Raw genomic sequence first — 27,959 nt, 5'->3', positions numbered from 1 at the left:
AACATTAACTTATTGCAACAGAGTCTGGTTTAATTAATTAATCTTTTTGGAAGTTTTCTTTGACAGATCCTACATAAATAAATGTAGTTTTTAAAGTGGACTTTTAAACATCAGTTGTTCCTTTCCCTCATGGTTTTCCTACAACAAGGATAAAAAAAATCCCTCTTCCTTATTTGAAACTTCTCACAGTCAACTAGAATTGAAATTATGAACACTGACTCTGTCAAAACTATACTTTTAGATACTTCTTGGTGAGCAAGAGAAATGAAGAATACAAAAGAAAATCATGTGCTATTTTTAATGTAATTTATCCTATACTTTTTTCAAAAAGTCACACTCACATCTGCTTGAGAGTTTTAGAGGAATATAATGTATTAAAGAAAATTACAATAACATAATGTACAAAAATGTTGTCACATATAGAAGAGCAAAAATGTACGTATTGGGGACTATTGCTGTGGGAAGAAGGGCCTGATCTTCATACTCATCTTCTTCATTGAGTACCATGACCCCTTCCAATTCATCCATACTACACCATCATCTGTGCCATGCTTTGCCATGTCCCAGGTATATTGTCCACCCCAGTAGTATCTGCCATTTGGATTGGCTGCGTGACACCTATTATACCACCATCCACCACCATCTTCTTTAGAACACTGTTTCCTGGGATCTGCTGTTAGCCTGAAAGAAAAATGTGTTTGGGGTTATTAGAAACAGAACTCAGTGGTCAAGTTACTTTTTGCAGATTACCCATAAAAGAGTGCTACACTCGTGTGCACAGTACTCTTTCCTTTGGGTGCTACACATACAGTCACACTAATACACCAAAGACCTCCTCTGCCCTATAGCAAGAAAGAGAGAGAACTGGGCCTTTGTGGCCAATCCATCTAGGGACTGCATTGGTTACTTTATACTGGAATAATAGCTTTTACATCCCTTAGTATCAGAGAACCCTGGAAATGAAAATGAAAGTTTTCACATACACATTAGAATATAGAGATGTAGGTATTTATCTAAATGCTCATTACTCAGAAAGTAACTGTGCTCAAATTCTAGTTCTATCTCTGGGTAGTTGTGTGACATTGGACAAGTCATGTAATCTCTCTAAACCTCATCTGTAAAATAAGAATAATAATGTCTACATTATAGTTGAAATGCTTTAGAGTGATGCATAAAGAGCTTAGTACAGTGGCTGACAGTAAGTGCCCAGGAAACGGTAGCTATTTATAACATTGTTAATGATTCGGAGTAGTAATATTAGTGGGATTTTTTAAGCAGGAGCAAAGAGTGCCACACATACCAGCCGTCATTGTCTCTGTCGTATGTGCTGAAGAACATGCCATTGTGAATGGTCATGGTCCTGTTTACTCCCGTCAGCTGAGATGCTCCATCCATGAGGGCATTGCCGGCTGTTCCTCTATATTTGTTCACTGAGATCTGGTATTTGTTGGCCTCATTCTGTACAGTGAATCCTCCATAGTGAGCCTTTACTTTATCTCCTTTCCAGTCCTCCATTTCAATCAAAAGTTCTGTGGGTCCCATCCTGGTAAGCTGGCTAATTTTATCATTTCCAAGCCAATACTCACCTAAAAGAAAAACAAAATAAAATCTCACCAAAAATAAAATTTGGGGAAACTAAACACTGCCTTTCTTCCCTTATCTTTAGCTTCCACATTTTTGTCAGGAAACTCCTCTTAACTGCCTAAAACAGGCTTCCAACAATGTATGTTTTTTAATGAAAAAAAAAACCTCATTTCAAATAGAATGATTTTATTTTGCATGCCTGTTTGTTACCTGGTAGGCCACAGTAATTCTTCCCATCTGTGTTGGTTGCAATATTTCCAAATCCCTGTTTATATGGATTCCATTTCCTGCCAAAGTCAACGCTACCATCTTGACGGTTCTGAATCACTGTCCATCCTTTGGTTGACAGAAACAAAAAGAGCATATATTAACCAACAGCAAATAATGTCACTTTGAAAAGAATATCTGAATCCCCTGTCCATTCCATTTATTATATATTTGGTGCTCTAGAATAGATACAATAAGGAAATAAATATGAGAGGAAAACTTGTAAAATCTTTGAAAACTACAAGTGCTTTATCTTACCCCAAATCGTGAATTATAGATATTTTATAACTTTTTAAATATCAGGTTGAATTCCAAATCAAATTACTCGTTGTCAGCTCTGTCAGATATTAGAGCTAAGTCTTCTTTCCCAGCTTTTCAATTAATCTTTTTTTTTTTTTTGAGCAGGATCTCACTGTCCTCTGTTACCCACGCTAGAGTGAAGTAGCATGATCAAGCCTCCAGGTTGTGGGCTCAGGTGATCCTCCTATCTCAGTCTCCTGGATAGCTGGGACTACAGGCACATATTTTCTTTCTTTCTTTCTTTTTTTTTTTTTTTTTTTTTTGTAGACTCATGGTCTCATTATGTTGCCCAGGCTAGTTTCAAACTCCTAGGCTCAACCGATCAGCCTACTTTGGCCTCCCAAAGTGCTGGAATTACAGGCATGAGCCACCGTACCTGGCCTTGTTTCCTGGCATTTTATGTCATCCAAATAATTATAGATCAACAGGTCAACAACTGTCGAAAACTTACCTCCATTTTCTGTGTTCATATCACAGTATACTCTATATGGTTTGACAGAACTGTGGGGTTGAATGAGATACATTTCAGATGTTTCACCACCTTTCCTGATAATTTCCTCACATTCTGCAAACATAAGACAACATTATGTTCAGGGGCTTATGACATAATTACTTTGTCTTTACATAATTACTTTGTCTTTAGTCACCAATTCTTTAAGATAGTATTACATAAGTTACTAAGGAATGTTTTATTACAGACCTTTGAGAATAATATAACAAATATTAGATTTTCATTTTACTTTCGTAAATCCAGCCCAGTTTTGAGGATGTTTATCTGCTAAGAGGATGTAAAAAGCTCTTCTCCACCTTTTGTGTCCTGGAATATCCATAAGCTTCCAGAACACACAAGACGGAGAAACTTCTATATCTATCTGCAGTTCTGCCATCTGTTCAAGCCAGTACGCAGATGTACACATCAGCCACCCCTGGGACTACCACCATTATTATCCTGTGCCCCGTCATGCTCATCAAAACCAGTAAATGCGCCAGGCCAGGCCAAAACACAACCGGCTAAGGATATTTTTGTGATGTACTGTAACGTCATTATGATCTGTTGGGAAAATCCACTCAACATTTTTATTGTTGTTGTTCTCTTATTTTTGGTGTGTGAGTTCTTCTGGAACTCTCTAGAAATATGTTTATGAATCAGTTACCTTTGCCAGACACCACAGGAATATTGCAACTGACAGTGCATGGGGTGCGACAATATTCCATTTGAGCTGAGACATCAGATTCTAACTTTTGTATTTTGCTTCTCAGGTTTTCCAGGATTGAACGAAGCACACGAAGATTAGTTGGGATATTACTATTCACAGTCTCATCTATATATAATTGGTGCTTTTCCAGGTCTGAGGAGTACTCATTTACTACATTTTCATTATCTGGAAAAATGAAATTATATAGAAATAGTCAGCATTTTTGTCTCATAAAACTAATGTATTTAGCTATACAATTTTGATTTTCTGAGAATAAACTACTAAACACTGAGCTACCACCAAGCAGTTATGATATATAGTCATATTTATAGGAAATGATTTGGCCCATGACATATACAAATGAACATATATCCTAACTACCATACTAGTAATTTACCATAGGTAAAAGCTAAAGATTGTGTCCAGTAATAAATGAAATAGGTTGTTTATTTCTTTGGTGAGGGAAAAGAGGAGAAAGCAGTATTGGGGTCTTCCATCTGAGAAGTTCTATCTTATAGAGTGGATATGCTTGATTTATTTATCCATTTCACGTAAGTATAGCAGAACCTTGAAATTTATAAGATCTCAAGATTTCTTTGATTTCTTTGAAAAATTTCCAACTGTGGGTATGCTACTCACTGAGATGCCTGTGCCAGGCTCATGCACTAGCTATTTTCTAACCACCAAGTCAACAGCACTCAACATTCTGACCTCAAGATTCACAGGTTAGGTGTCATTATCCACAATACAATTGAATATATTATGGATAACTCTCTCATTCAAAACCTCAAATGTTGAAACTTTAAATGCTAGCTTTTTTTTTCCACTCTGTGAATATTATCTTCTGAGTCACAAGTTTCTTGTATACTTAAAATAAGGAGTCATAGTGGAATTTCTCATAGAAAATCATACTTGCTGATGCCAGACTTGGAATAAGAGCTAAATAGTGTTTATCTGGCAAGTTGCAGGGGAAGGTGCCCAAAAGCAGTATGAATGCTATTTAACTAACCCAGAAATGTTAATCTTCTCACAGCCATGCATTCTCGTGGCAGTCAACAGTTCCAGTTTTATAGCTGAAAATCAAATGGAAAGCACAAGGATATCTACCTTTTACTTGCTTCTGCCTCTTTTGCCACATGTCTTTCAGCAAAAACATGTACTGAAAGGTAGAAAAGGAGGTCTGGGAAAGAATTTGTACACTGTTCTTTAACTCATCAACACTACTTCTGATTGGCCTTTCCTGTTGTAGCAAAGCTTCTTGCAACTGACATCCTGTAGGACACAACACCCCCTAAAAACAAAGAAAATAGCAGGCATTAGATGAAGGATTTGGGTTGTGGACATTTGTTAAAATAGCACATAGGAAAATTCAGCAATATGATTAGCCAACATAAAAACTTACTACTTGGTTTTCTGTAAGACCAGAAATTTGAAAGTCATCATCATACTCTTGTGGAGATTTAAAATATTCCTTACCACAGAAGAAATATAATTGGGCTATGAAAATTTTACCAACTGAACAAAGGCAGTGGGAAAAATACAAATGGAAAGGTGGCACCCACATATCCTAATTTGTAATTTTGGGCCCAGACCAAAGAAAACAAGAAAGAAAGCCTAACCCAAGGCCCAATATGTTTATGTTTTGAATTTTATTTCTAAAATAAACAGACAAAATAACAATGATGGTAATGCAGGTCAATGAAACATTAGGAGACTGCCATGACTACAGGCTTTCTCTGCGTGAGAGAGCCACCACTGCAAGAAACATCAGTGTACCCACCAGGTCTGGGTCAGCATGAAGACAGCCTCCAGCATCAGGGGCTTTTCTTTCTACTTTCTTTTGACTGGCAGCTGCTTTGGCTGGACGAGCCCGATAGCCACCCCCACTGATGGGCGGTGGGGCAAGCCTCAGGCTGGGAGCCTCTTCTCTCTTCTTGTCAAGGGGTCGATGACCGCGGCCACCGAAGAGGCCCTACAAGGATCGAGGCAGAAATAAAATGCAGAGTGTTATAGAAGATTTGGAATGTAACTATTTCAACACCCTCATTTTATAATTTAGGTTATCACAAGCTTGATGATTTGCTTAAGATTCATCAACTGGCTGGTTGGTGATAGTGAATCTGTAGGTTGCTTACTGTTTACTAACAGTAGAAAGACCAACTGCACAAAAAACTATGATGCAATGTAGTTTTTAAAGAGAGGCCTTAGGACAAAGCTGTATCAGATTATGAATAGTAATGACTTCATATTCCTAAAACATACATAGGAACACACAAAATTGTAAAGAATCTATACTGTCAAGAAGAATGAATATTCTCAAGCCACTTGTATTGTTAGATTCCTATGATTATTGTTAATCACTTCCCTACTTTCATTTTTGTGAACTGATGATTAGACTCATATACAAACATATTTAAGAGACATTAAAGACTTATTAAAGGTTGATTCTTCTTAGAATTTATTTGTAATAAGACAATCTTTGACCCTCATAAGGTACTCTGGAGCTAGGCTGCTTGTAAGTCTTGACCCTACCTCTCACTAGCTATGGGACCTCAGGCAAGTTGCTTTATCCGTGCCCCAGTTTTCTCATCTGCAAAGTAAGTGTAATGACAGTTTGAATCGGCCTTACAAGATTATTGTAAGGATTAAATAACTTATTGCATATGGTACCCTCAGAACCGTACTTGGCAATAATAAGTGCTCGTTACTATTATTATTGAATTCACACATAACAAGTACTACAGTTTAAGTGGCCTCTCCACTGCTAAGCTCACTTTTAGTCTTATCTTCTATCAACAAAATTATTGGTTAAACCATTATCTTGAAATTTCCTACATGATTTCTTTATGAAACACCATGATATTCTTGTATTTAAAATAATTATCAAGCCTTGTGCATTATAATTCAAATTACTTGCTAACTTAAAATATTATATTAAAAGATAATGAGGCAGAAAATATGCATTGCAATAGGAAAGTTTTGATTTGGATTAACTACATTCTCATATTTTTTTGTCAGTAGCTACATCCTTTGGATCTTAATTACAAATTAACAAATGACATGATTTGGAACAACTGAGCAACAACTGAGCTCTCTCGCAATTTTGTGAGTCTAGAAGTCATCAGATGAACTCTATTTGGAATTGTATTGTCATTTATTCATTAGGTTATAATATTATTTAACATTTAGTAAGATGGTGCTAGGATTAAAATCCAGCCAGGCTGGCTCCAGATGTTCCTGTTTAACCAGTTGACTATATAAATCCTTAATATGTAAAGATTTGGAGGATATATACATATTTCACATTGAAGGCATGGTCCTAGTCAGAGCTTACCCTCTCTAAAACAGATTTTAAGAAATGTGATTCATCTGTTTATTACAAATAAATTTATAACAGGAGAAAATTATTTTCTTTTTATTTAAGAGTGCCACTAGAGAGGTAGCATGCATGGTCTGACTTTACTAGAGAAAAGGAAATTTTAAAAAATATTTAAAGAAATTATATACTTAAAGAAAAACACTTAAAGAAATTATGAAGGCCACTTGTTGAATAATCAAAACCCCTAACCTACTAAATTATCTCTGTGAGGATTAGTTGGTAAACCGAAATGTGAAAATGGTTTGCAGAGTACTTTACAAAAATTTAGTCTTACACATTCTTTATATTTTTCTTACCTAATATGATTAACCAGACTTAACCAGATTAACCACGTTTTTACACATACAAGCAGATTAACTATATGTTCCTACACGTCGAGTCTGATACTTAGAACACTGAAGTTCCCTTGAAACTCAATAATGATCCAAAATGAATCACTTCATTTAAATATTACTGTGTATTCTCATTTCTAGTTTAATACTATGCTATATGTAAGAAATTTGGCCAAGATACATTTGATGATAAAATTTAAATTTCTTAAATATTCATTGTCCTAAACGCATTTCTGTATTTTTAGTAACTGCAAATTAGCAGCAATAATTCAGCAAAAATAATAGTTGAGGACAAACTATTCTACAAATAAATTAGATTGAACCGTGCTTCATAACTATTAATAATAACAATACACACTACCTCTAATTTAAATTTTTGCATCTGAAAAAAGCAATATTTCATTTTCTATCATTACACTTGATGTATTTTGCTTTTAGGTTTAGTTATAATTTTTAAAAATAATAATCTCAGTGACAATATACTACCTTCGCTCACCAAAGAAAAATCTACCTACCACCAGTATTTTTTTGTTTTACAATACTGCTCTTTTATTATTTTATAGTTTGTGACATTTTCAGATCTTGTCCTCTTAATTGTAATCCTGTATCGCTAGAAGTAAATGAAAATCACAGTACTCAGGATAGCAAGTGAGAAAAGCACAACTTACATTAGCTAAACCGTCTTCATTTTAAGAAAACACAGGTGATAAACCAGAAAACAAGAAATTACTTTGTTTTTATATAAGAAATACTATGAAACATTCTTTAAATACAATAAATCAAAAGTTAACAATTCAATTTCATAACTGTAAGCAATGCTAATTTCATTGAAATAACTATTCACATAATATGATTATGTTACATCTTATATTAATAATACTACTAATAATATAATAATGCTTTAAAAAATTCACCTCCTCATTGCCGTTGACACCTTGGGACTTAACTAGAAAAACACACAATAGTAGCAATAATAGATGTTTCATGGTTTTAAATTTGTGGAAGCTCCAAGAAACCATCCTTTTCATGTAGACTTAACTGAGAGATCTTCAATCCTATATATATCTGGGTACTCTGCTAGGAGTGACTTTAGAAATGGTTACCTTTCCTTAGTTAATAGTTAATTTTTGGTTCACTTGTTGGCTGAACCATTTTATCACTTAAGCAACATCTTCCCAGCAAAACTTATTTACTTGTCATACAACTATTATTCTCTGTCGGTCTAGCTTAGAAACATTAAGTATCTTCAATCCATTTAATTGGACAAAATGATGGGAAGTTAGGGCATTCCTAAAAGAGAGATGTGTATCTTATTTCTGGTAAATTAATGTGGAAACTGTACAAGCTCACAAAGAATATGTGAGAAAACAAATCTAAGCTTAGTAAATTTGACCTACTCACAAAGCAATCACTAAAATAGTGACTCATTAATGATATACCATAAATGCTTATGTTTAGTGACAATCACATAATTCTATTTCAAAAGGGATCATTAAAATCAAGAGTAATGTAATATCATAATGTGTTTATCTTTTGTTTTAGACATTAATCAAAATAATAAAATAACAAACTCATATCCTATTCTATGAAGGACAAACATCAGAAAGACTTTTTTTTTTTGCTCTGAACATTTATATTTTGTCCTTAATTCACATAAGGTAAAATGTTCAGCAAATTCTAAACATTATTAAGATAACTGATAAATTATAGATTTCTGAATCAAAATTATGATGATGATTAAATACATCTTTAACATTCTATTTTATTATTATATAGTTTGTATTCCAGTATTTATAAAAACAATGTTATTTTAACATCAGTGAAGTCTTCATACATCTATTTCGATTAGTATGCTCACAGGCTAAATGAGGCCCATTTTCCTTCATTTCCCATAAGCCACAACATTTATCTCTCTTGTCTGTTCACTTGTGTGTTGCAATCAGGATTAATAACTCCTACAAGAATCAATAGGAACACCAGTCAGTAATCCAAATCTCAGTAAGTGCATTGATTCAAAGCATTTTTCTGCTTTTTGTATGGAAAGTGAAACATTCTCATTAAATTTAAAATTTATTTAATTAAAAAGATAGCAGGTTATCAGGGTTTGGATCAGCAAAGTACTGAAACAATGCTTTGAAACAGAGTCTTGAGAATGGTGTGACCCATTACACTTCTTTCTTCTCTAGGTAGCAGACAGTGCATTCCCAAATTCTTTTAACTCAGATTCCTAGAAACAAATTCTTCTCTTGGTAGCATATGTTGTCCTCCCAAATTCTTTTAACTCAGATTCCTAGAAACAAATTCTTCTCTTGGTAGCATATGTTGTCCTCCCAAATTCTTCTAACTTAGCTTAATAGAGACACAGTACTCAGTTTAAATTAAGAAAAAATATTCACTTGAGCCTTTCCAAATTTGTGTTCCCTTTATTAGCACTGAGTAAATAATATATTTTGAGAGTTTTTTATTTAGTTTTAATGTTTCTTAAAGGGATAAATGATCTGGCAGAAAAAGCAAATATGTATGTGGATATTAGTTAAAACATATGCAGGAATATTTCCCATGAAAATATAACTGATAACAAAGTTTATTTTAATAATCTGGACAGGATTTTACTTTAGTGATGTACAGATTCATACTGATTTAAAAAGAATTATCTGTTAAGAAAACTATAACCATTTTTTTTTCTTTTGAGGTAACATATTAGTACATTTTCAATGACTGATGTTTGATCAACTAACAGTAGAATCATCATTTAACTTTCAGAAGTCTGTAAATTTGTAAAGTTTTTTCTAGTATATAATAGACTCTTGATCAACACTAAAGTGGAGTAGTTCCTTTACTTTCCTACTTTGTTCTACTCTGACTGGCATTCTTCCCATGGTCAGGAGGAGGATGGAAGAAATCTAGTATGCATGCACCATAACAGCACAGACTTAACATTCATCTTACAAATAGTTCTTGAGAGTCTCCTCAGTGACAGGTAGTGTGACAGGGGCTGGGAATACATTGGTGAGCAAGACAGACATAGTAGACTTTCAATACATAATTACAGGATGAATGAGTGAACTAGGCATCATTGGTACATGTCTCAGATGCCAAATTAGGGTAGTCATTTACCGTATTTAATTCTTGAAACCACTATGTTCTACAGATGATGAAACAGATTCAGAGAGGTTAAGTAAACTACCCCAGAGTGTATAGGCAGTAGGCGCTGGTATGAGGACTTGACCCATGTCTGTCTGACTCTACAGTCCACACTCTGTACCCATTATATCATATTGCCCAACAGTATATAAACGTTATAAAAATTTACGTCTACCTGCTTTTCGTTTGTTTGTTCTTTTGGAGTATTTGGCCAGCCTGTCATCTTGGAACTATAATGTATCAGGCTGACACACTCACTCATAGCCCTTACTTTCACTTGTCTTTTTACCCTCATACGTGGATATAGGCATTCATGTCTGTGTGAAGTATGTGCAATGCAGTGATAATGAGTTTCTTTAATTCTAGTTCTTGTTAGATATGTCTTTTTTTCTGTAGAGTTACATACAGTTACACTACCACTCTAAATTGCCTAATATTACAAAGTAGATGATCATGTTTTCAGGGAAGAAATACATTTGCAGAGACACCGCTTACTAAGATGCTTAAATTTTTTTAGAATGTTGATGCCATTGGTGGAGGGGAAAGGGAGTACTATTTGTTCAGTTATTTTGAGGTCACTAGTGCAGTGTTCTTCATATTAGCTGATGTCATTACATAAGTTAAGAGTAGTAAATCAGTGACAGAGAAAACAGAGATAATCTGTCCTGCCCAGCAGCTCTCTGGCTCGAAGGGCAAAGACTTGCTGATACCAATTGTCAATATACTTGTTGATACTTTTACAACTCATGTCAGGCTTCATAGCACAGTCTTCATAGCACAAGGCAATTTGGGCTTAACAACTATTTACAGAGCATCTACTTCATAACAGGTAGTTTACTAGGGGCCCGGGAGACCTTAGCGAAGCCTTAAGTCTAAAAGGAAAGACAGAAAATGAAAACCACTTACAATAATTAGTGTTGAGCCTAAGATTGGGGGAGGTGAGGCTTTGGGACTGGTAACTTAAGGACCTAACTTCCTTCAGGAGGAAAGGAACTTCCAAGGAAAAGGGCTTTTAGACTTGAAACTTGGTTTGAATGACTGTACAGTTTATATCATGCACCTGGCACATAGCCAGTATTCAATAAATACTGGTTGAGCAAATTCATGAATATACAAATTGATGAATGACTAAAAGGAATACTGATTCTCGTTGTCTAAATAGGCATAGGTTTTGAAGTACTGTCATAAGTTGTTAGTCTCTGTACGTATTTTCCTTGTGTTACCTTGAAAAACAGTTTGAGAACCACTATCCAAAGGGAAATTAACACTGAAGAGTTGTAGGCCAGGCTAGACCAGAGCTCTTGGGGCAAGCCTGAAACCAGTGCAGTGGCGCCACCTGCAATGCATTACTCATCTTTAGTGGGAACGCATATGGTGGGGAAGAAATAGGAGATGACGCCATCTCTTGTAGAATGTCTCCCTCTACTGGCTTACATGTCAGTTTCCTTTTCTTATGGGAGCTGACATAGAGCATGGTAATAAGGGATAGGACATTTTCTCCTCCAACTGGATGGAGATCACAAGAGCTAAGAAAAGATAGAGATGCTCTTCTGCTTTTGTCACATTAAGACCCACAACCATTAAGAGTGTAATGAACACCTCTGGGAGGGTTGCTCCCTTCTCCTGGAATGGCCCCTAAAATGGAAGTGTGAAGCTCCAGTGGTCCTGTCAGTACTACTACACCCTGACCCTCCAACCACAGGTGACCAAGCTGGAGGTAGACAGATCCCTTACCCAGCTAAACCTACCAGATTGTCTCTCCAAATTTGATATTTGCTGGAAGAAGAAGGAGGAGGAGAGGGAAAGGGAGGGGGGAGGGGGAGGGGAAGAGGGACTGGGTGAGGAAGGGGGAGGGGAAGAGGGACGGGGTGAGGAAGGGGGAGGGGGAGGAGGAGGAGAAGAAGGAGAAGGAGAAGGAGAAGAGAACTGGGTCAATTGGCCTGATGTTATATTCATGGCAGCATTTTAGAAGGAAAGCCTATCAACTGCAGCAACAGAAGTAACCAAAACTTCCAAACATAATAATTTGATTCTTTGCAGCCCAATCTGTGGACACCTGATGTCCTTTCTATAGTACTCATTTTACCTTTCATTAACTTTGACTGAGATGATTTTTGGCATTTGTTGAGAAAATTAAGATCAAATTTTTAGGAATCAGACCGGCTGCCTTATTTTTAAGCATAAATTGCATGTTAGAAAGAGAAGCTTTATATTCAAATAATGTAATCAATCACTAAAAGTTTTCATATATTAAGCATATGGGCTTGGCGCGGTAGCTCACAGCTGTAATTCTAGCACTTTGGGAGGCCAAGGCTGTCGGATCACTTGAGCCCAGGAGTTCGAGACCACCTTGGGCAACATGGTGAAACCACATCTATACAAAAAATGCAAAAATTATCTGGGCGTGGTGGCACACACCTGTAGTCTCATCCACTCCAGGTACTCGGGAGGTTGAGAGGTGGGAGGATGGCTTGAGCCTGGGAGGTTGAGACTGCAGTGAACTAAGATTGTACCACTATACACCAGCCTTGGTGACAGAGCAAGACCTTGTCTGTCTCTCTCTGTCTCTGTCTCTCTCTCTCTGTATATATAAACATATGTATATATTTGCATTTTTCTGTAGAGATAGGATTTCACCATGTTGCCCAGGCTGGTCTTGAACTCCTGGGCTCGAGTGATCCACCAGCCTTGGCCTCCCAAAGTGCTGGAATTACAGCTTTGAGCCACCGCACCCAGCCCATATACTTAATATATGAAAACTTTTAGTGATTGATTACATTTTTTGAATATAAAGTTCCTCTTTCCAACATGGAATTTATGCTTAAAAATAAGACAGCTAGTCTGATAGTATTAGCAGTGAAACTCTAGGGAAAATGGGAACTTTTATTTTGGTGCATGTCAGTGACATGCATTTCAAAAACTTCAAAAATCTTTCACAATTTAATAACTAATAAGTATTTCTTGAATTAGATTAACAATATTTTCTGTAAAATGTGCACAGGATTGGACAAAGGTTTAATAAAATTTTTATGAAGAGTTACAGTTTGATGAGAAAGCATGAGCCCTATAGATAAAAATGGGCAAAAGATGCATATACATGTGTATATATATCGATATATGTATTTTTAAAAAACCACAAACATGTACTTAAAAAAAAATATGGAACCTAGATATAAATCAAAGAAAGCCAGAAAGGCTGGCTTCTAGAAACATGGATACAATGTTAGGGAAGAGGGAGAGGTGGGCAGAAAAATCTCTATCCTCTCCACATAATAAAGAGGTAATGACAAACTAAGAAAAAGAGGCAGGTTGAATGAAGATGGACAAAGTATGCTATTGGGTCCAGGATATCCCTTCAATCCTTTTTTATTTGCTCAGTGTTTCAATCTACTTTGTTGATATGGTTTGACTGTGTCCCCACCCAAATCTCACCTTGAATTCTAGTTCCCATAATCCTCATGTGTTGTGGGAGGGACCTGTTGGGAGGTAATTGAATCATGGGTGCGGTTACCCTCATACTGTTCTTATGATAGTGAGTTCTCCTGAGATTGAATGGTTTTATAAGGGGATTTCCCTGTTTCGTTCTGCACTTCTCCTTCCTGCCATCACGTGAAGAAAGACATATTTGCTTCCCCCTTCTGCCATGATTGTTAAGTTTCCTGAGGCCTTCCCAGTTCTGCAGAACTGTGAGTCAATTAAAATTCTTCCCTTTATATATTACCCACTCTTGATATGTATTAGTAGTGTGAGAACAGACTAATATATGTGCTAATATTTTGCGTACTAGGTTTCCTTGTGGGGAGAATTGAGACCCACTATAGGTTTAGATTGGGATGAAAATAGAAGCTGCCTGTGTTGACCTCTGACTTCTAGTTTACATTTATGCAGCTTTCTCCCCTTTTAGAACAAAGGGGATAATTGTTATCATATAACTAATGCTTATGGATCAAGTATTTCTGTGCCAGTCACTGTTACTAGTATGTTACACTTAATTCTTACAATAACTCTATGAGGTGGAGTAGTACTATTATTCCCATTTTACAGATGGGAGAATTGAAGTACAAAAAGAAGAAAGTTGCCCAAGATGATGCAGAAGGTAAGCTGCAGAGGGAGTTGAATCATGACATTCTGACTCTATACCCTTACCTACTATGATGGACAGTTTCTTCCTGTTATGCACAAAGCTATTTGTTCTCTTGTATTGATGTGGTGTTCCTACCTTAGCAAAATGAACACCTGTGTCTGTATATCTTTGCATCCTTCTATGAAGATTATATATAATACATACATATATTCATACAGACATACAGACACACACATTCTCACACACACACACACACAAACACACATACATACATACCAAGGACATTTTTAGAAAGTAAATCTATTGTAACAAAAGATATGCAAACAATTTTGGGGCCAGGAGTGGTGACTCACACCTGTAATCCCAGCACTTTGGGAGGCCGAGGCAGGAAGGGTGCTTGAGCCCAGGAGTTCGAGAGCAGCCTAGGAAACATAGTGCGACCCCTGTCTCTACAAAAAAATTAAAAAGGTAGCCAGGCATCACAGGGCACACCTGTAGTTCCAGGTATTTGGGAGGCTGAGGTAGGAGGATCTGCCTGACCCCGGGAGGTCGTCCACTGCAGTCCAGCCTGGGCAACAGAGAAAGACCCTTTCTCGAAAAAAATTGTCAGCTTGTTGATAAACTACCTATGAAAATGATTGCCGCCATTTATACTCTCATCAATGTTTAGATTGTCCCTCATCCTTGCCAACACTGGTTTCAGGTCAAATGTAAAAAATTTTTGCCAACCTGTTAGGTGAAATATGTTATCTTATTGTTATTGTGATGAAAATTTCTTTCATCATGAGCACACTGAGAATCTTTTTAATTTACACATCAGCCACAATGTCAGTGGTCTTTCTGTGAACTGCCGGTTCATGTGCCTTATCTTTTGAGTTGTTCATTTTTTCTGTTGATTCATGAGAGCTCTTTTCATATTAAGAAAATTAGCCCTGTGGCTAACATGCACATTACATGTATTTCCCAATTTTTCATTTTTCTTTTGTCTTTGCTTATGATATATGCAGACTTTGGCCTCATTTTCACTGAGTGGAATCCTAACAGCAGCATCTGCTAGGCTGAAATGTTTGAAAAAGGCAGCAGCTAGAATGCCTAATGCCTCTTTGAGTTCCTTCACCAGCTGCCAGGCATTCAAAACATCACACAAGTTTATAAATCCAGGGGCTCCATTTAGAACTGTGATGGAAAGCTTAGGCTTCAGTGTGTATTACTTGCACAGGAGTCTGAGGAGGGATCATTCTATACTGCAAGGGCATCTGAGATATTCCTTTCCTGTACTAGTTCCCGAGGTAATCTGAAGTTGCTTCATCATATTGTGCCATATAAGTGAATGTGAATGCCTTCAAGGCTAACTGGCATCTAGTCTCCAAGAAGGTGTCCTTACTCTTGCAGCTCTGCCTCTCTGTGGACACTGTCTCATAGTCCTCTGACACACCACTGTCACTGGATTGTGGTTTTTGGTGGCATCTCTCAGTGAGGTTACTCTACCAGTATCAATTTGCTTAACAGCCTCTCAACCGTTACACCTGGAGAAGCCACTCTCTTCAGGAAGGGATAGAGATTACAGGCAACAATCAGGCCTGGCCATATCAGCATTACCTTTTGGAATATTATGAGCAGGAACCCAGCATGGATTTCAGGATACAAAGTTTTCACAGCATTTCAGGAAATCCTGTCAGCTCAGAGACCTCTCTGACTGCCAGACCAGTATCCCTGACAGCGTTTGCAGTCCCTCCAGAAGCAGCAGTAGTGGGGCCATATGCACAGGGAGGAGGGAGGTCCCTGATTCATGTTTTCACATCTCTTAAGTTTTTTTCATTTAGGTCTTGCACATTTTAAAATTTATTGCTATTTTAAATAAGAATCCCTTTCCCTGCTATATTTTTAACTGCAAAAACGAAAACTATTGATTTTTAATAATATTTTTCTACTCAGCTTAGTGAATTTTCATATTGTTTCCAATAGTTTTTTCAATTGGTTTTTTAGGTATAAAGTCATACCATTTGCAAATAAAGGTAACTTTGCATCCCTATTTCCTACTTAAACAATTTAATTTTTTTGTCCAATTGAATAACTGGTACTTTCATAAAAAATAAACGTGGATAATAGTGGTGATGGTGGACATCCTTGTATTATGACTAAACAGTAAGAATATTTTTAATGTTTCTCTGTGAATATGACACTGGCTTTTGGTAGCACATTTCTAAAAGAAAACCTAAAGGTGTCTAAAGAGTATTATTTAATATTAATAAAATGGGATCTATAAATATGAAGTAATAATAGTAAAATATTCAATCAAATGCCTTACTTTTCTTAATTATTCATGTCAAGAGGTATTTCTGCTAACTAAACTGAATATTAAAAATGTTTCTACAGATAAATTGTATTTTGTAACTAAGTAGCTAAGTTTTATAGAAACTAAATAAAATTTAGAATTCACTTACTTAAATGTAATGGAAAATATTTTTCATTGTCGCAAAATTTACAATGACCAGAAAAACAGAACTGAACTGACCTTTTATAAGCAATTATCTGCATTACACATACAGAAAGACTGTGATTAAATTAATGGTTGCTGAAATAGCATCTTTTTGGGGTGAGCACATCTCACACACACACACACACACACACACACACACACACACTATCCTTCCTGCATATTCAGTAGCTGCAACTCCAAATCAAAATTAAAGTCTCGGCCGGGCGCAGTGGTTCACACCTGTAATCCCAGCACTTTGAGAGGCTGAGACAGGTAGATCACCTAAGGTCGGGAGTGTGACACTAGCCTGGACAACATGGTAAAACCTCGTCTCTACTAAAAATACAAGGAATCAGCCAGGCGTGGTGGTGCCCACCTGTAATCCCAGCTACTCCAGAGGCTGAGGCAGGAGAATCATTTGAATCCAGGAGGCAGAGGTTGCAGTGAGCCGAGACGGTGCTACTGCACTTCAGCCCGGCCGACAGAGCCAGACTCCGTCTCAAAAAAAAAAAAAAAATTAGGCTTTCAATGCCACCTACACCCATATTTAAGTATATATAATATAATAGCTTACTTATTCATTCATTCAATAAATATTGAAAACTTACCAGTTGCAAGTTAATTAGATCCTGACTGTGTGACAGTAAACATCATGCCATATTCATCCCATAAGTCTAGTGGGAAATACAGATATTTAAACAAATATTACAACCAAACATTCAGCTAAGAAAGCTGGAACCAAGACATTGTTATTTCTTCTGTGGCAGTATAAACACCAAAAATATTTCTGTAAAATAAAAACATTTGTAAATGCCTGTAAATATTCGTAAGTACAAATTCTTATTTGTAAAGGTAAACAACAAAAGTCATGATTATGTTCAATATTGTCACTTGTTTTGTGATATGGTGTTGTGGGTTCAATTGTGTCCCCCCAAATTCACATTCTGAATTCCTAACCCCCAGTAGCTAAGAATGTGACCTTATTTGGAAATAGGGTCTTTTTGGATGGAATTAGTTAAGATGAGGCCATACTGGAGTAGGGTGGACCTTTGATTCAGTATGATTGATGTTCTTTAAGAAAGAGAAATTTGGCATACGCATATGCACAGCAAGAACGAAATGTGAAGTTGAAGGCAGACATGAGAATGATGCAGCAGAAGCCAAGAAACGACAAAGACTGCCAGAGAACTACCAGAAGTTAGGGGAGAGCCATAGAACACATTATCTCTCACAGCCCTCAGAAGGAACCAACCTTGCCAACACCTTTATTTCAAACCTGTTGCCTCCAGAACTGTGAGACAATAAATATTTGTTGTCTAACAAAGTTGTGGTACTTTGTTACATTAGCCCTAGCAAACTAATACACATGAGATGGGGCTTCATGTAGTAGAGGATGGTGAAATTGTGATAAGTAAGACCCGAGGCCTCTCTCTCTCTCTCACACACACACACACACACACACACACCTTGCTAAGATATTTATAACTGACAGTTTATAACTGATAATACAATCTAATTATTCCCAAAGTCTTTCCAGGCATTAACAGGAAGAATAATACCTTCATGTAGTAGAGGATGGTGATATTGTGATAAGACCCGAGGACTCTCTCTCTCTCTCTCTCTCACACACACACATACACTCCCCCACCCCACACACACACACCTTGCTAAGATATTTATAACTGACAGTTTATAACTGATAATACAATATAATTATTCCCAAAGTCTTTCCAGGCATTAACAGGAAGAATAATACCTTCATGTAGTAGAGGATGGTGATATTGTGATAAGACCTGAGGACTCTCTCTCTCTTTCTCTCACACACACACACACTCCCCCCCCCCACACACACACACATACACCTTGCTAAGATATTTATAACTGACAGTTTATAACTGATAGTACAATCTAATTATTCCCAAAGTCTTTCCAGGCATTAACAGGAAGAATAGCCCCTTCACTGTTCCTTATAGTCCCAGAAGCCTCTGTTTCAACTATGCTACAAGAAAGTATCTGCTGATACTACCTTAGTATCTAGGCAAATTCATAGCATTGTGCTAAACAATTAAAGATCAAACTTTTGGAAGAAATGTCCAAGTATCATTTTTCACAGGTTTTGACCTCAGAAATTCAAATAAACAGTGATAACTCCCACGATTACTTTCTTTTGAATTAATGAACAATTTCAAACATGAAATTTAAGGGCTGGACATACTGAGTCACACAACTCTAAAGAACATTGCATACAGTGTTTTTGAAAGCTTGTATATTTAACCCTTTAAGTTGAAACAGGAAAATAAATAGTAATATTTATTATTTTATGATTATAAGAACCAGAAAACACTTCCTATAAAAAATATCATAAAAAGCTGATGAAAATGGCACTCAAATCTATACTCACATGACCTATCACTGTTCAAGAGCAAAGAACAATATTTGAAGGAGAATAAAAAGACTTTCTGTTTTGGTGAGTTTTAAAAATCTTGCCTAAAGAAAGAGGGCTTTCCTTAAAACTTATATTCTTGGTTTTACACAGACATAATACTAATATTTATATTAATAAGTTACTTGCCATGTCTGCTTTAAGGAGAGCCCTGAGGGCCCTTATGAACAGCAGTAGTGACACCTGCTGTTCAAATAAGGCAGCTTGGGGTGTCAGCCAGGCCATGTGTGTATCCTGGAACCCTTCAGGAATCCAGTGAAACTTGTAGATCCTTTCTCAAGAAAATAAAACATATTGCCATATAAATACAAAATTTTCCTACAATATACATAATTTATGAATCCCTGAACTAAATAATAGGCTCACTTGAGTTCTATATTTATCTAAAATATTGTAAACTTTCAAGTGGATGACATAATTCTATAAATTCACGACAGTATTTTAAAAGGAGCAAATTCGAGGCAATTTACCTCAATCATTACCATATTGTTATGAGTCTGGGCCTATAAATTAATGCCTCCAGGATGATTAAGTATGTAAAAAGTTAATAGGTCCAACCAGACAATTAATATATTTCCATAGATATTAGTCTTGCTTAGGTTTCTATGGTTTTATTGTCATTTCAAATCATTGTTTTCTATAGTTATTATTCATAGGTGAGTATATTATTTAGTTCCTCAAGTATATATTTTATAATTATAGTATTTCCTTGCAAGGAAATACCATCACCGGCCACTTTTACAGAAAATCAATTCTTAGGACAAACTCACAGTCAAATTCAGAGATGTTTTATCTTCAAGTAAAAACATGACCTTAAGGCCGGGCGCGGTGTCTCATGCCTGTAATCCCTGCACTTTGGGAGGCCGAGAGGGGCGGATCACCTGAGGTCAGGAGTTTAAGACCAGCCTGGCCAACATGGTGAAACCCCGCCTCTACTAAAAATACAAAAATTAGCCGGGCGTGGTGGCGGGCGCCTGTAATCCCAGCTACTCTGGAGACTGAGGCAGGAGACTCGCTTGAACCCGGGAGGAGGAGGTTGCAGTAAGCCAAGATTGCGCCATGGCCCTCCAGCCTGGGCGACAAGAACAAAACTCCGTCTCAAACAAAAAACCATGACCTTAATGTTTTTAATGAATTTCCAAGTGAGGTTGATTTACACTGCTATTCTTTTGCTAGATTGTTTCCCCCTCTCAAAGTGTATGCAGTACGCTGTCAGGACAGATCAGTGAAACTGAAACAGGGCCAGTAAAATGTTTTGTCTATTTAAGTTTGCAAATGCCCAAGTCCATCCATTTTTCTTTTTACATAGAAAAATAATTAGGTAGGGTTGATCAAAACCGGAGATTTTACCAGGGTAGGAAGCAAAAATACCACTACTTGGCACAAGGATATGTATAAATAAAAATGGCTAAAGTCTCCAATTGTGTCTTTCTTCTACCAGCTTTGAAAAGCTGTACCCTGGCATTGTTGAAGCCACAATAATCAGCAGACAACTAGGAAATGGCCAAGAGCTATGTAGCGTTGAGAAATTAAAAAAAAAAAAAAATCTATTAGCAGAAAATGAATATGGGTTTTTTTTATATCTACATGTCAAAATTTTCCAAATTAAAACAGCCATTCCTCAACATTCACTCAGCAAGTGTTTACTGAACTGTTTAAGCGAAATTGTTTTCAGGTGTTAAGCCTACAAGTGTCCAAGTGCTTCTCGCCAGGATTGGAACCAGGAGACAGAAAGCAAGCAGGCGACCTCCAAAGAGATCAAGGCAGTGGAAGCGCCTTAGATAGAGCCCACGGGAGTTTGCTCTCCAGACGCTTAGGCTCTCTGAATAAAAAGCATTAAACTCCGAGGAATACAGCATGAACAACCAGGGCCCCAGCCAAGACATTTAAGGCTGAAGGTAAGGCAGAAAACATAATTCGAAGACTTCTTCAGAGGAGCGAGTGAAATCCTCCAGTCGGGCGCTTCCAGGTGTCTTCCGTCTACAGCCTCGAGACTCCGCCCTAGGGGCGGTCCTGAGGAGGGAGACCCGCCTCTTGATCCCAGAGGGCCGGGGGAGACTAGCGCGCGTGCGCAGAGCTTGCATCACATCCGCCGCCTGGCCTCCCAATTCCGGAAGGTGCAGCACAGTTGTGGCGGCGGGTACTGCGTTAGTGATTAGGGTTTCTTCCCTGCCGGAGGTGGGATACGCGGTAGCATCATGGTCGAGGTAAAGTGACACTGGGACTCTCAAGAGTCGTTTGTCTCTGGACTGTTTTTCTTTGGCAGTGGGCGTGGGGGATTGAGAGTGCTTGGAGTCCGAAGAGAAAAGAGGCTACGGGGGAAGCTGTTTGGCCGAGGCCGGGTGGTCTCTTCATCGGGTTTTCGGGGAAGGGGTAGGAGCCGGATGAGAACCCGAGTCGGAGGTTCAGTCCGGGCGCTAAGCCTGAGATAATTCGTCCAGTCCTCGTTTGACTCTTGGGAGCTGGAAACTGTCCTTGGAGGCGGGGCCTCTGTTGGTGTTCGACCACTGGTACTCGCCGCCCTCGGGGCAGTGTCAGTGATTCTGTGCCCGAAAAGATTGGCGGTCTTCTCCATCTTGCGTTCAAGTCGTCTCTTATTTCAACTCTACTCCCAGAAAAACTTGCCATTCTTTACATCTTTCCCTGGCATGAACAGCCAGCCATTCTGTTAGCTGGTCTTGTCCATGTTACCCCACATGTTTATTGATTCCATTCACTTTTCTCCGTATCCACTGTAGTCCACCTTAATTGAGACCAACATCATCTTTCACCGGGCCTGGTGCATTAGCTCCCCGTTGATTTCCTTGCTTCCATTTTGTTCCATAAGTTGTTCTGTTTAAAATGTAAGTTGTTCATACCTTTCTTGTTTAAAACCCTTTACTGACTGTGTTGCTAGAAGAAAACATAGGCTGTTGTAATAGTCTAAAAGACCTTACCTAATCTGGACCTTGTCTACCCTTGCAACCACAAAGCACCATCTCATCCACCATATACAGCTGTGCTGCCCTCCTTGTATTATTTCAGTTAACTGAACGTTTTTTTACATGACATTTCCATCAGCCTGGTTCGTTTTTATCTCTGTTTTGTGCAAGGCTAACTCCCTTTCTGCTTAAATATCACTTTAGTGAAGGCTTTCACAATTATACTTAGTCCTTCGTTTCCTGACCCAGTGCCTTGCTTGTTGCCCTCATAGCACTTATCAAAATGTGGAATTATTTTACTTTTTATTTGTCTGTTTCCTCTTGAGCACAGGGACCATGACTACCTTTTATCATTCTATTGTGAGATTCTAGCACAATACGTGCCAGACACACAGTAGGAGCTCAGTAAATATTTATTGAATAAATGACTAAACTACGGCATCACTCAGTTGCTATACCTGAGGTTCTAGCCAAAGAGGAGCTTCCTCCTCTTCTCTAAACTTGACTCCTGTAGCTCACAACAAGTAGCTATGGTGAGTGGTATAAAGCTTTTTACATATTTAAACATGTGAAGTGTATAATCAATCTGACGTTAGGTTATGATTTGTGTAATTTGTAGATAGGTGTGTAATTACTTTTTTTTTTTTTTTTTTTAGGAGGTACAGAAACATTCTGTACACACACTTGTGTTCAGGTCATTGAAGAGGACCCATGACATGTTTGTAGCTGATAATGGAAAACCTGTGCCTTTAGATGAAGAGAGGTTGGTATAGTTTTTTTTTCAATTGCTGAAATATTTAGCATTCTAATATTGGGGGAAGAGAGCAGGGAGAGGGAGACCTTTAAAGATAAACTGGTAATGCTCTTGGGGTAATTCAATAATGAGTGGTGTTTTGGCATAATTTAAGCTGATTTAACTTTTTTCTTTTGGCCTTTTACAGTAAAAGTTCCATTAATTAATTGCATTTTACAAATACGCAGTAATTAAGAGAGTCCCTTTTAGGTATTTTATTTTATAATCAATCACTTTGTATGTACTTTCAGCTTCCCGCTGCTCTCAGAGCCTTGCTGAGCTGAAATTGTACCTGGCCAGTACTTCTACTCCCATCTTTTCTCGTTAGTATGATGAAGATTTTTGAGTGGTGGCATATTTTTGGTTCTACATATCCAGCTCCAGTCTGGGATTGCATTATGTGCAGTGTTCCTTCTTTGTCCTTTACCCTTTTAAAATCTACTTAACTCCTCAAACAAGCATTTACATTTAATTTGTAAAGTAGACTATTTTTAAAAGTAATATAAGTGCATTTCTTTTTAAAATATTGAACCAATTAAGTACTTTTCTTAGTTCTAACTAACCTGTTTGGATACATCTAGTAAAGGTTGCTATAGAGTTTTTACTATATTTATATTTTGAAGGAAAGCGTATTGACTTTGAGGTTTCTTAAAGGGTATGTTAGTTTCTATATATCTTTCAAGCAGACCCTTGATAATTTATCAGAAAATATTTTCTATTAGGTAACAAACTAAAATATTACTTAGGTTTAATGAATGCTGTGTGGTGGAATGTGAGCAAAAGAACAGATATAGTGGGGAAATGCACTTGGAAATTTTTGATTCTTTTAAATACTACTTAAAATCTTACTAGAAACTTTTCCTACATGATTGGGCAAACGTAAGCTGTCTAAGTGTTTGTTTTAAAGTATTTATGGATACGTTCTTATGTTTATAATTTCTAAATAGTCACAAACGGAAGATGGCAATCAAGCTTCGTAATGAGTATGGTCCTGTGTTGCATATGCCTACTTCGAAAGAAAATCTTAAAGAGAAGGGTCCTCAGAATGCAACGGATTCATATGTTCATAAACAGTACCCTGCCAATCAAGGTGAGTATGTTATTATCAGAAATGTCAGACGTATATGTGAATTTTAAAAATAGAAAAATAAAATGTGTTATTTTTGCCCCTGCTGGCAGGACTTAGGTGTGGTCATACAGTATTTAATGGCTGTACCAGTATTATAATGGAAGTTTTTATCCTCATGGGAATACTGAGACATTGGTTGATGACCTTTTCCTTATAGGAAATAAAAATGGTAGTATAATGATGGTAGAGATTCTTAGAATGTGGAGAAGGTCACAGTAGAGATTAAAGGAAAAAATTGGAGAATATTCTTAACCTGTGGGGATACCATCTATCCTGTCTGTAATTCAGAAAGATGAAATTAAATACTGAAATCTTAATAAATGAAGAGAATTCAAGCTTCCACAAGAAACCATTTGCTTGGAAGAAATACCAGAGTGGATTATCACTTGATAGGAGGGCTTCTTTGTATACCATTGCTATATAGCAAATGGACAAGGACATGGTTTACAGAGATCAAAAGTGACCAATTTCCCTTATTTCTAAGGCTTAACTTTAGTTGAGAAAATGTGATAGATCCAGTTGAAAATGTAATATTATTTGATACTTTAGAGAGATGATAACTTTTATATATAAGATAAACTCACTACTGTTGATTTTTTTTGTCTTGTTTCTAGGACAAGAAGTTGAATACTTTGTGGCAGGCACACATCCATACCCACCGGGACCTGGTTAGTGAGCTGTTGGATATTGAAAATGTCTTAAAAATGTCACATACATTTTCACTAACGAGCCAATAATGACATTCTTGTTGCCTGTAAAATGCAAGATAAACTCAATAGCCAAGCATCCATGCATAGCTTTGTAGGTGATAATGAATACTCATGTGCCTTTATTCAGCAAACATTCTTGAGTATGTATAATTTTTCAGGCAATGTGCTAGGAATTCAAAGACAGTAAAACTGTTGCAGGCCTAGACAAATTTATTATCTGGTGGTTTAGGCAGACATGTAAATATCACCAAGCTTATAAAAATGATGGAAATGTTAGAGGCAGTATCTTAGAAACATGTCCTCTGTCTGTATTAAGGTATTGGCCCACAGATGGAGTGGCCAGTATAACCTGGTAGAGGACAAAAGGCTTAGTATATATAGAAAGTACAGGAAAATTGGGTGCCTCTGGTTGTAGTAAGTTACAACCACTCTTGGAAACATTCTGTTTGTATTTGAGGAACTGCTTAATACTGACTTTTGAAACTAATACCCAGATATAATGGAAATTAACTTTACTGTTCTGGGCTGCTTTAATACCTTGTAGGCTGTGATCAAATTTGAGTTATGTGTTACTAAGCAGTATTTATTGTAGAAATTAAAAACAAGATGAGCAAAACTTAATCAAAATTTGTATCACTGCCTGGAATTAATAAACGCTTGGAATGTTTTCCTTCATCATTTTATTTTAAGTGCATGTAAATGAATAATACAAAGCTACTAAAAGAAATTGATTTTTCATTTTAATAGGGGTTGCTTTGACAGCAGATACTAAGATCCAGAGAATGCCAAGTGAATCAGCTGCACAGTCCTTAGCAGTGGCATTACCTTCTCAGACCAAGTATGAAATATTATAATTACAAAGATCTTAAAAGCATATTTCACTGTTCACGTTTTTTCTTTTTAAAATTTCTTTATAACTATTGTATGACATTTTCCTTTATCAGGACTTATAACAATTTAAAATAAAGGGTTAGTTTTGCAGAATACATGACTGGAGGCATTAATTACTTTGAATATAATATTTCTTTTGCCTCAGGACTGATGTAAATCGTACTGCACCTAGTGGAAGTGAATACCGACATCCTGGGGCTTCTGACCGTCCACAGCCTACAGCGATGAATTCAGTAAGTTTTTCTGCGTCAAATAGCAGGTTTCTAACTTTTTAAACATGTTGCCTTATTTCCCTCTGATCGAAAGTCTTACCTTAAATACTAAAGAAATGAACACTTTGGAATTATTAAGATAAATAGCAGCCTGAGCTAGTCATTCATATTTCATAGCCCTAACACTCAAGTTGGTAGGAAATTAACATTTTTTGGAATGCTGTTATTTGTCTACTTGTACGTTGTGTATAATATGTATTTTGATAAAGATAATGTGATGTTGGTATTTATTGCCCACTATTAAAAATGCAAGGAGAGTTTTTCTGAAACCTGTGTTAGTATGCATTGCATATGAAAGTCTTTTTTTTTTTTTATTAAATTTTAAGTTGGTACAGTTATGTTGAGTGCTATTAGTGTTGTACTATTCATGGGCTATACAACTAGTCTTATAAATGAACATTTAGAAATAAGTTTATCTGTAGGTAAATGGCGACTGGTATTAGTATGGTAGAAGTAGTTGTAGAATTATTTTCTATAGTTATTTTATTGATTTATTTTTCTGCCATGTATTTTATTATGCTGCCACTTGAAATAAGTGCTGGCTTTGCTTCTCAGCTCATTATGCAGTTGTTTTGACTTCATGAAGTGAATGAATGTGTAACCCCCACATCTCATTTCTTCCTTTATCTTCCATTCAGAGCATATCTTCTATCCAGGCTCTCTACCCTCCTTATGAGGGTGTAATTTAAGCTTCTTGAGGGCAGGAACTTTATGGGCTTAATTATTTTTTGGATGACTAGATGACTGCTAACAATAGATGGTATATCAGGCAGTACACCTGTTAAAATAGTATTTAAATATTGTATTAGAAGATAAATAGAAGGAACTATCATATCAGTCTTTGCTACATTAAATCCATAAGGTTAAAATATGACAATGAAAGGCAGTGGCATTAATACACTTAAAATGATTTTAATAATGGGAGCTTACATGGAGCATTTACTACTTTTTACATCTTTGTAGTAACCCTGTGAAATAGGCACTATTCTTCCCATTTCATAGGTGAGGCACATAGAGGTTACGTAATTGTTACCTAATGTCAAACAGCTAGTAATGGGCCAAGCTGGGATTTGAACCCATACACAGTGATGTGTGTTCTTAAGTCTAATGTTCTGCCTCTCTCTGATTTTATAATTGCTTTTTAAAATTAACGTACAGAAAATTTTATTTCTTCATTTATGGAAAAAATCTTTTGTAAGTTCCCTCTTTCCATTTCCATTTCTGAATTGATACAAAGTCTTCGGTATGATATCTTTAATAATAATAATGTCTCTTCTATGTCTAGATTGTCATGGAGACCGGCAATACCAAGAACTCTGCACTGATGGCTAAAAAAGCCCCTACAATGCCAAAACCCCAGTGGCACCCACCGTGGAAACTCTACAGGGTGAGTGACTCTGCATTTATTTTATTATGTGAATCATGATTGCTTTCTCGCTGACAAGCACTGAAGAATAGAGTAAGGAGGAAAAAGAGTGAATATGAAAAACCGGTAGAGCAATCTGAGGTGGATTGAGAAGAGTCTTAGGGAGTATCTTAAAAGATCTTTTGGGAAGGCGACTTCCTTAAGTAAAAGTTATACTTGTATTTTATATAAAATCATATAAAATGTCAAGATAAAGCTACTAAATATGGATTGCAGACTAAATAAATTTAGAAAGTGTTCAAAGTATTTAGTTTGAAGGTGAAGGGGGAAAACACCATATAAAGAAATTCTTTGGGCCTACCAGTTATTCTTTGAACTACAATAAATTAAAATGAGTCAGAGTGTATCATCTAAAAGAAAATGGACCTGCGTGCTCACTTCAGCAGCCCATATGCTAAAATTGGAACAGTACAGAGAAGATGAGCATGGCCCTTCTGCAAGGATAACACAGATTCGTGAAGTGTTCCATACTGTTTATTTTGCATTGCTTGCCTGTATCAAAATATCTCATGTACCCCATAAATATATTTCTACTGCGTACCCACAAAAATTAAACACGAAATTTAAAAAAATAAAGTGTACATAGTAGAAAATGTACAACTACACGTA

The 27,959-nt window shown here is 36.7% G+C and overlaps 2 protein-coding genes across 3 annotated transcripts in view; one reads left to right on the top strand and one right to left on the bottom strand.

Moving 5' to 3' along the window:
- Window positions 1–9: 9 nt before the first annotated feature.
- FGB (fibrinogen beta chain) lies at window positions 10–8,125 on the bottom strand. 2 transcript variants are annotated; one of them, XM_011970466.1, is made up of 8 exons: window positions 7,973–8,125; window positions 5,128–5,319; window positions 4,455–4,638; window positions 3,306–3,533; window positions 2,603–2,716; window positions 1,795–1,920; window positions 1,301–1,586; window positions 10–681 (listed from the first exon to the last, which is right to left on the bottom strand). In XM_011970466.1, exons 1-8 carry the CDS (start codon window positions 8,084–8,086, stop codon window positions 450–452), a joined length of 1,476 nt encoding a protein of 491 aa, XP_011825856.1. In that variant the 5' UTR covers window positions 8,087–8,125; the 3' UTR covers window positions 10–449. The 2 variants fall into 2 exon arrangements, with proteins under 2 accessions (XP_011825856.1, XP_011825857.1); XM_011970467.1 differs by having other exon boundaries at window positions 4,455–4,601; window positions 5,262–5,319; window positions 7,973–8,086.
- Window positions 8,126–21,279: 13,154 nt separating this feature from the next.
- PLRG1 (pleiotropic regulator 1) overlaps window positions 21,280–27,959 on the top strand; it is a 22,097-nt gene continuing 15,417 nt past the window's right edge. The window contains exons 1-7 of the mRNA XM_011970530.1: window positions 21,280–21,415; window positions 22,786–22,892; window positions 23,870–24,012; window positions 24,666–24,719; window positions 25,509–25,599; window positions 25,798–25,885; window positions 27,210–27,339. Coding sequence (XP_011825920.1) covers window positions 21,407–21,415; window positions 22,786–22,892; window positions 23,870–24,012; window positions 24,666–24,719; window positions 25,509–25,599; window positions 25,798–25,885; window positions 27,210–27,339 — 622 coding nt within the window. The 5' untranslated portion in view covers window positions 21,280–21,406. The remainder of the gene's footprint in view (window positions 21,416–22,785; window positions 22,893–23,869; window positions 24,013–24,665; window positions 24,720–25,508; window positions 25,600–25,797; window positions 25,886–27,209; window positions 27,340–27,959) is intronic.

The sequence above is a fragment of the Mandrillus leucophaeus genome, unplaced genomic scaffold (genome assembly GCF_000951045.1).
Source record: "Mandrillus leucophaeus isolate KB7577 unplaced genomic scaffold, Mleu.le_1.0 Scaffold95, whole genome shotgun sequence".
Classification (NCBI taxonomy): domain Eukaryota; kingdom Metazoa; phylum Chordata; class Mammalia; order Primates; family Cercopithecidae; genus Mandrillus; species Mandrillus leucophaeus.
The sequence above is the reverse complement of the archived record's forward strand: the minus strand, read 5'-3'. Positions and strand labels throughout refer to the sequence as shown.

What these genes read in the sequence shown, in the direction of transcription:
- FGB (XM_011970466.1), bottom strand. Translation starts at nt 8,086, where the DNA reads ATGAAAAGGATGGTTTCTTGGAGCTTCCACAAATTTAAAACCATGAAA. An exon ending in TTCATGCTGACCCAGACCTG is followed by an intron (nt 4,639 to 5,127) that starts GTGGGTACACTG and finishes CTTTGTTTTTAG; the next exon opens with GGGGTGTTGTGTCCTACAGG. An exon ending in GAATTACTGTGGCCTACCAG is followed by an intron (nt 1,587 to 1,794) that starts GTAACAAACAGG and finishes TTTTTCTTTTAG; the next exon opens with GTGAGTATTGGCTTGGAAAT.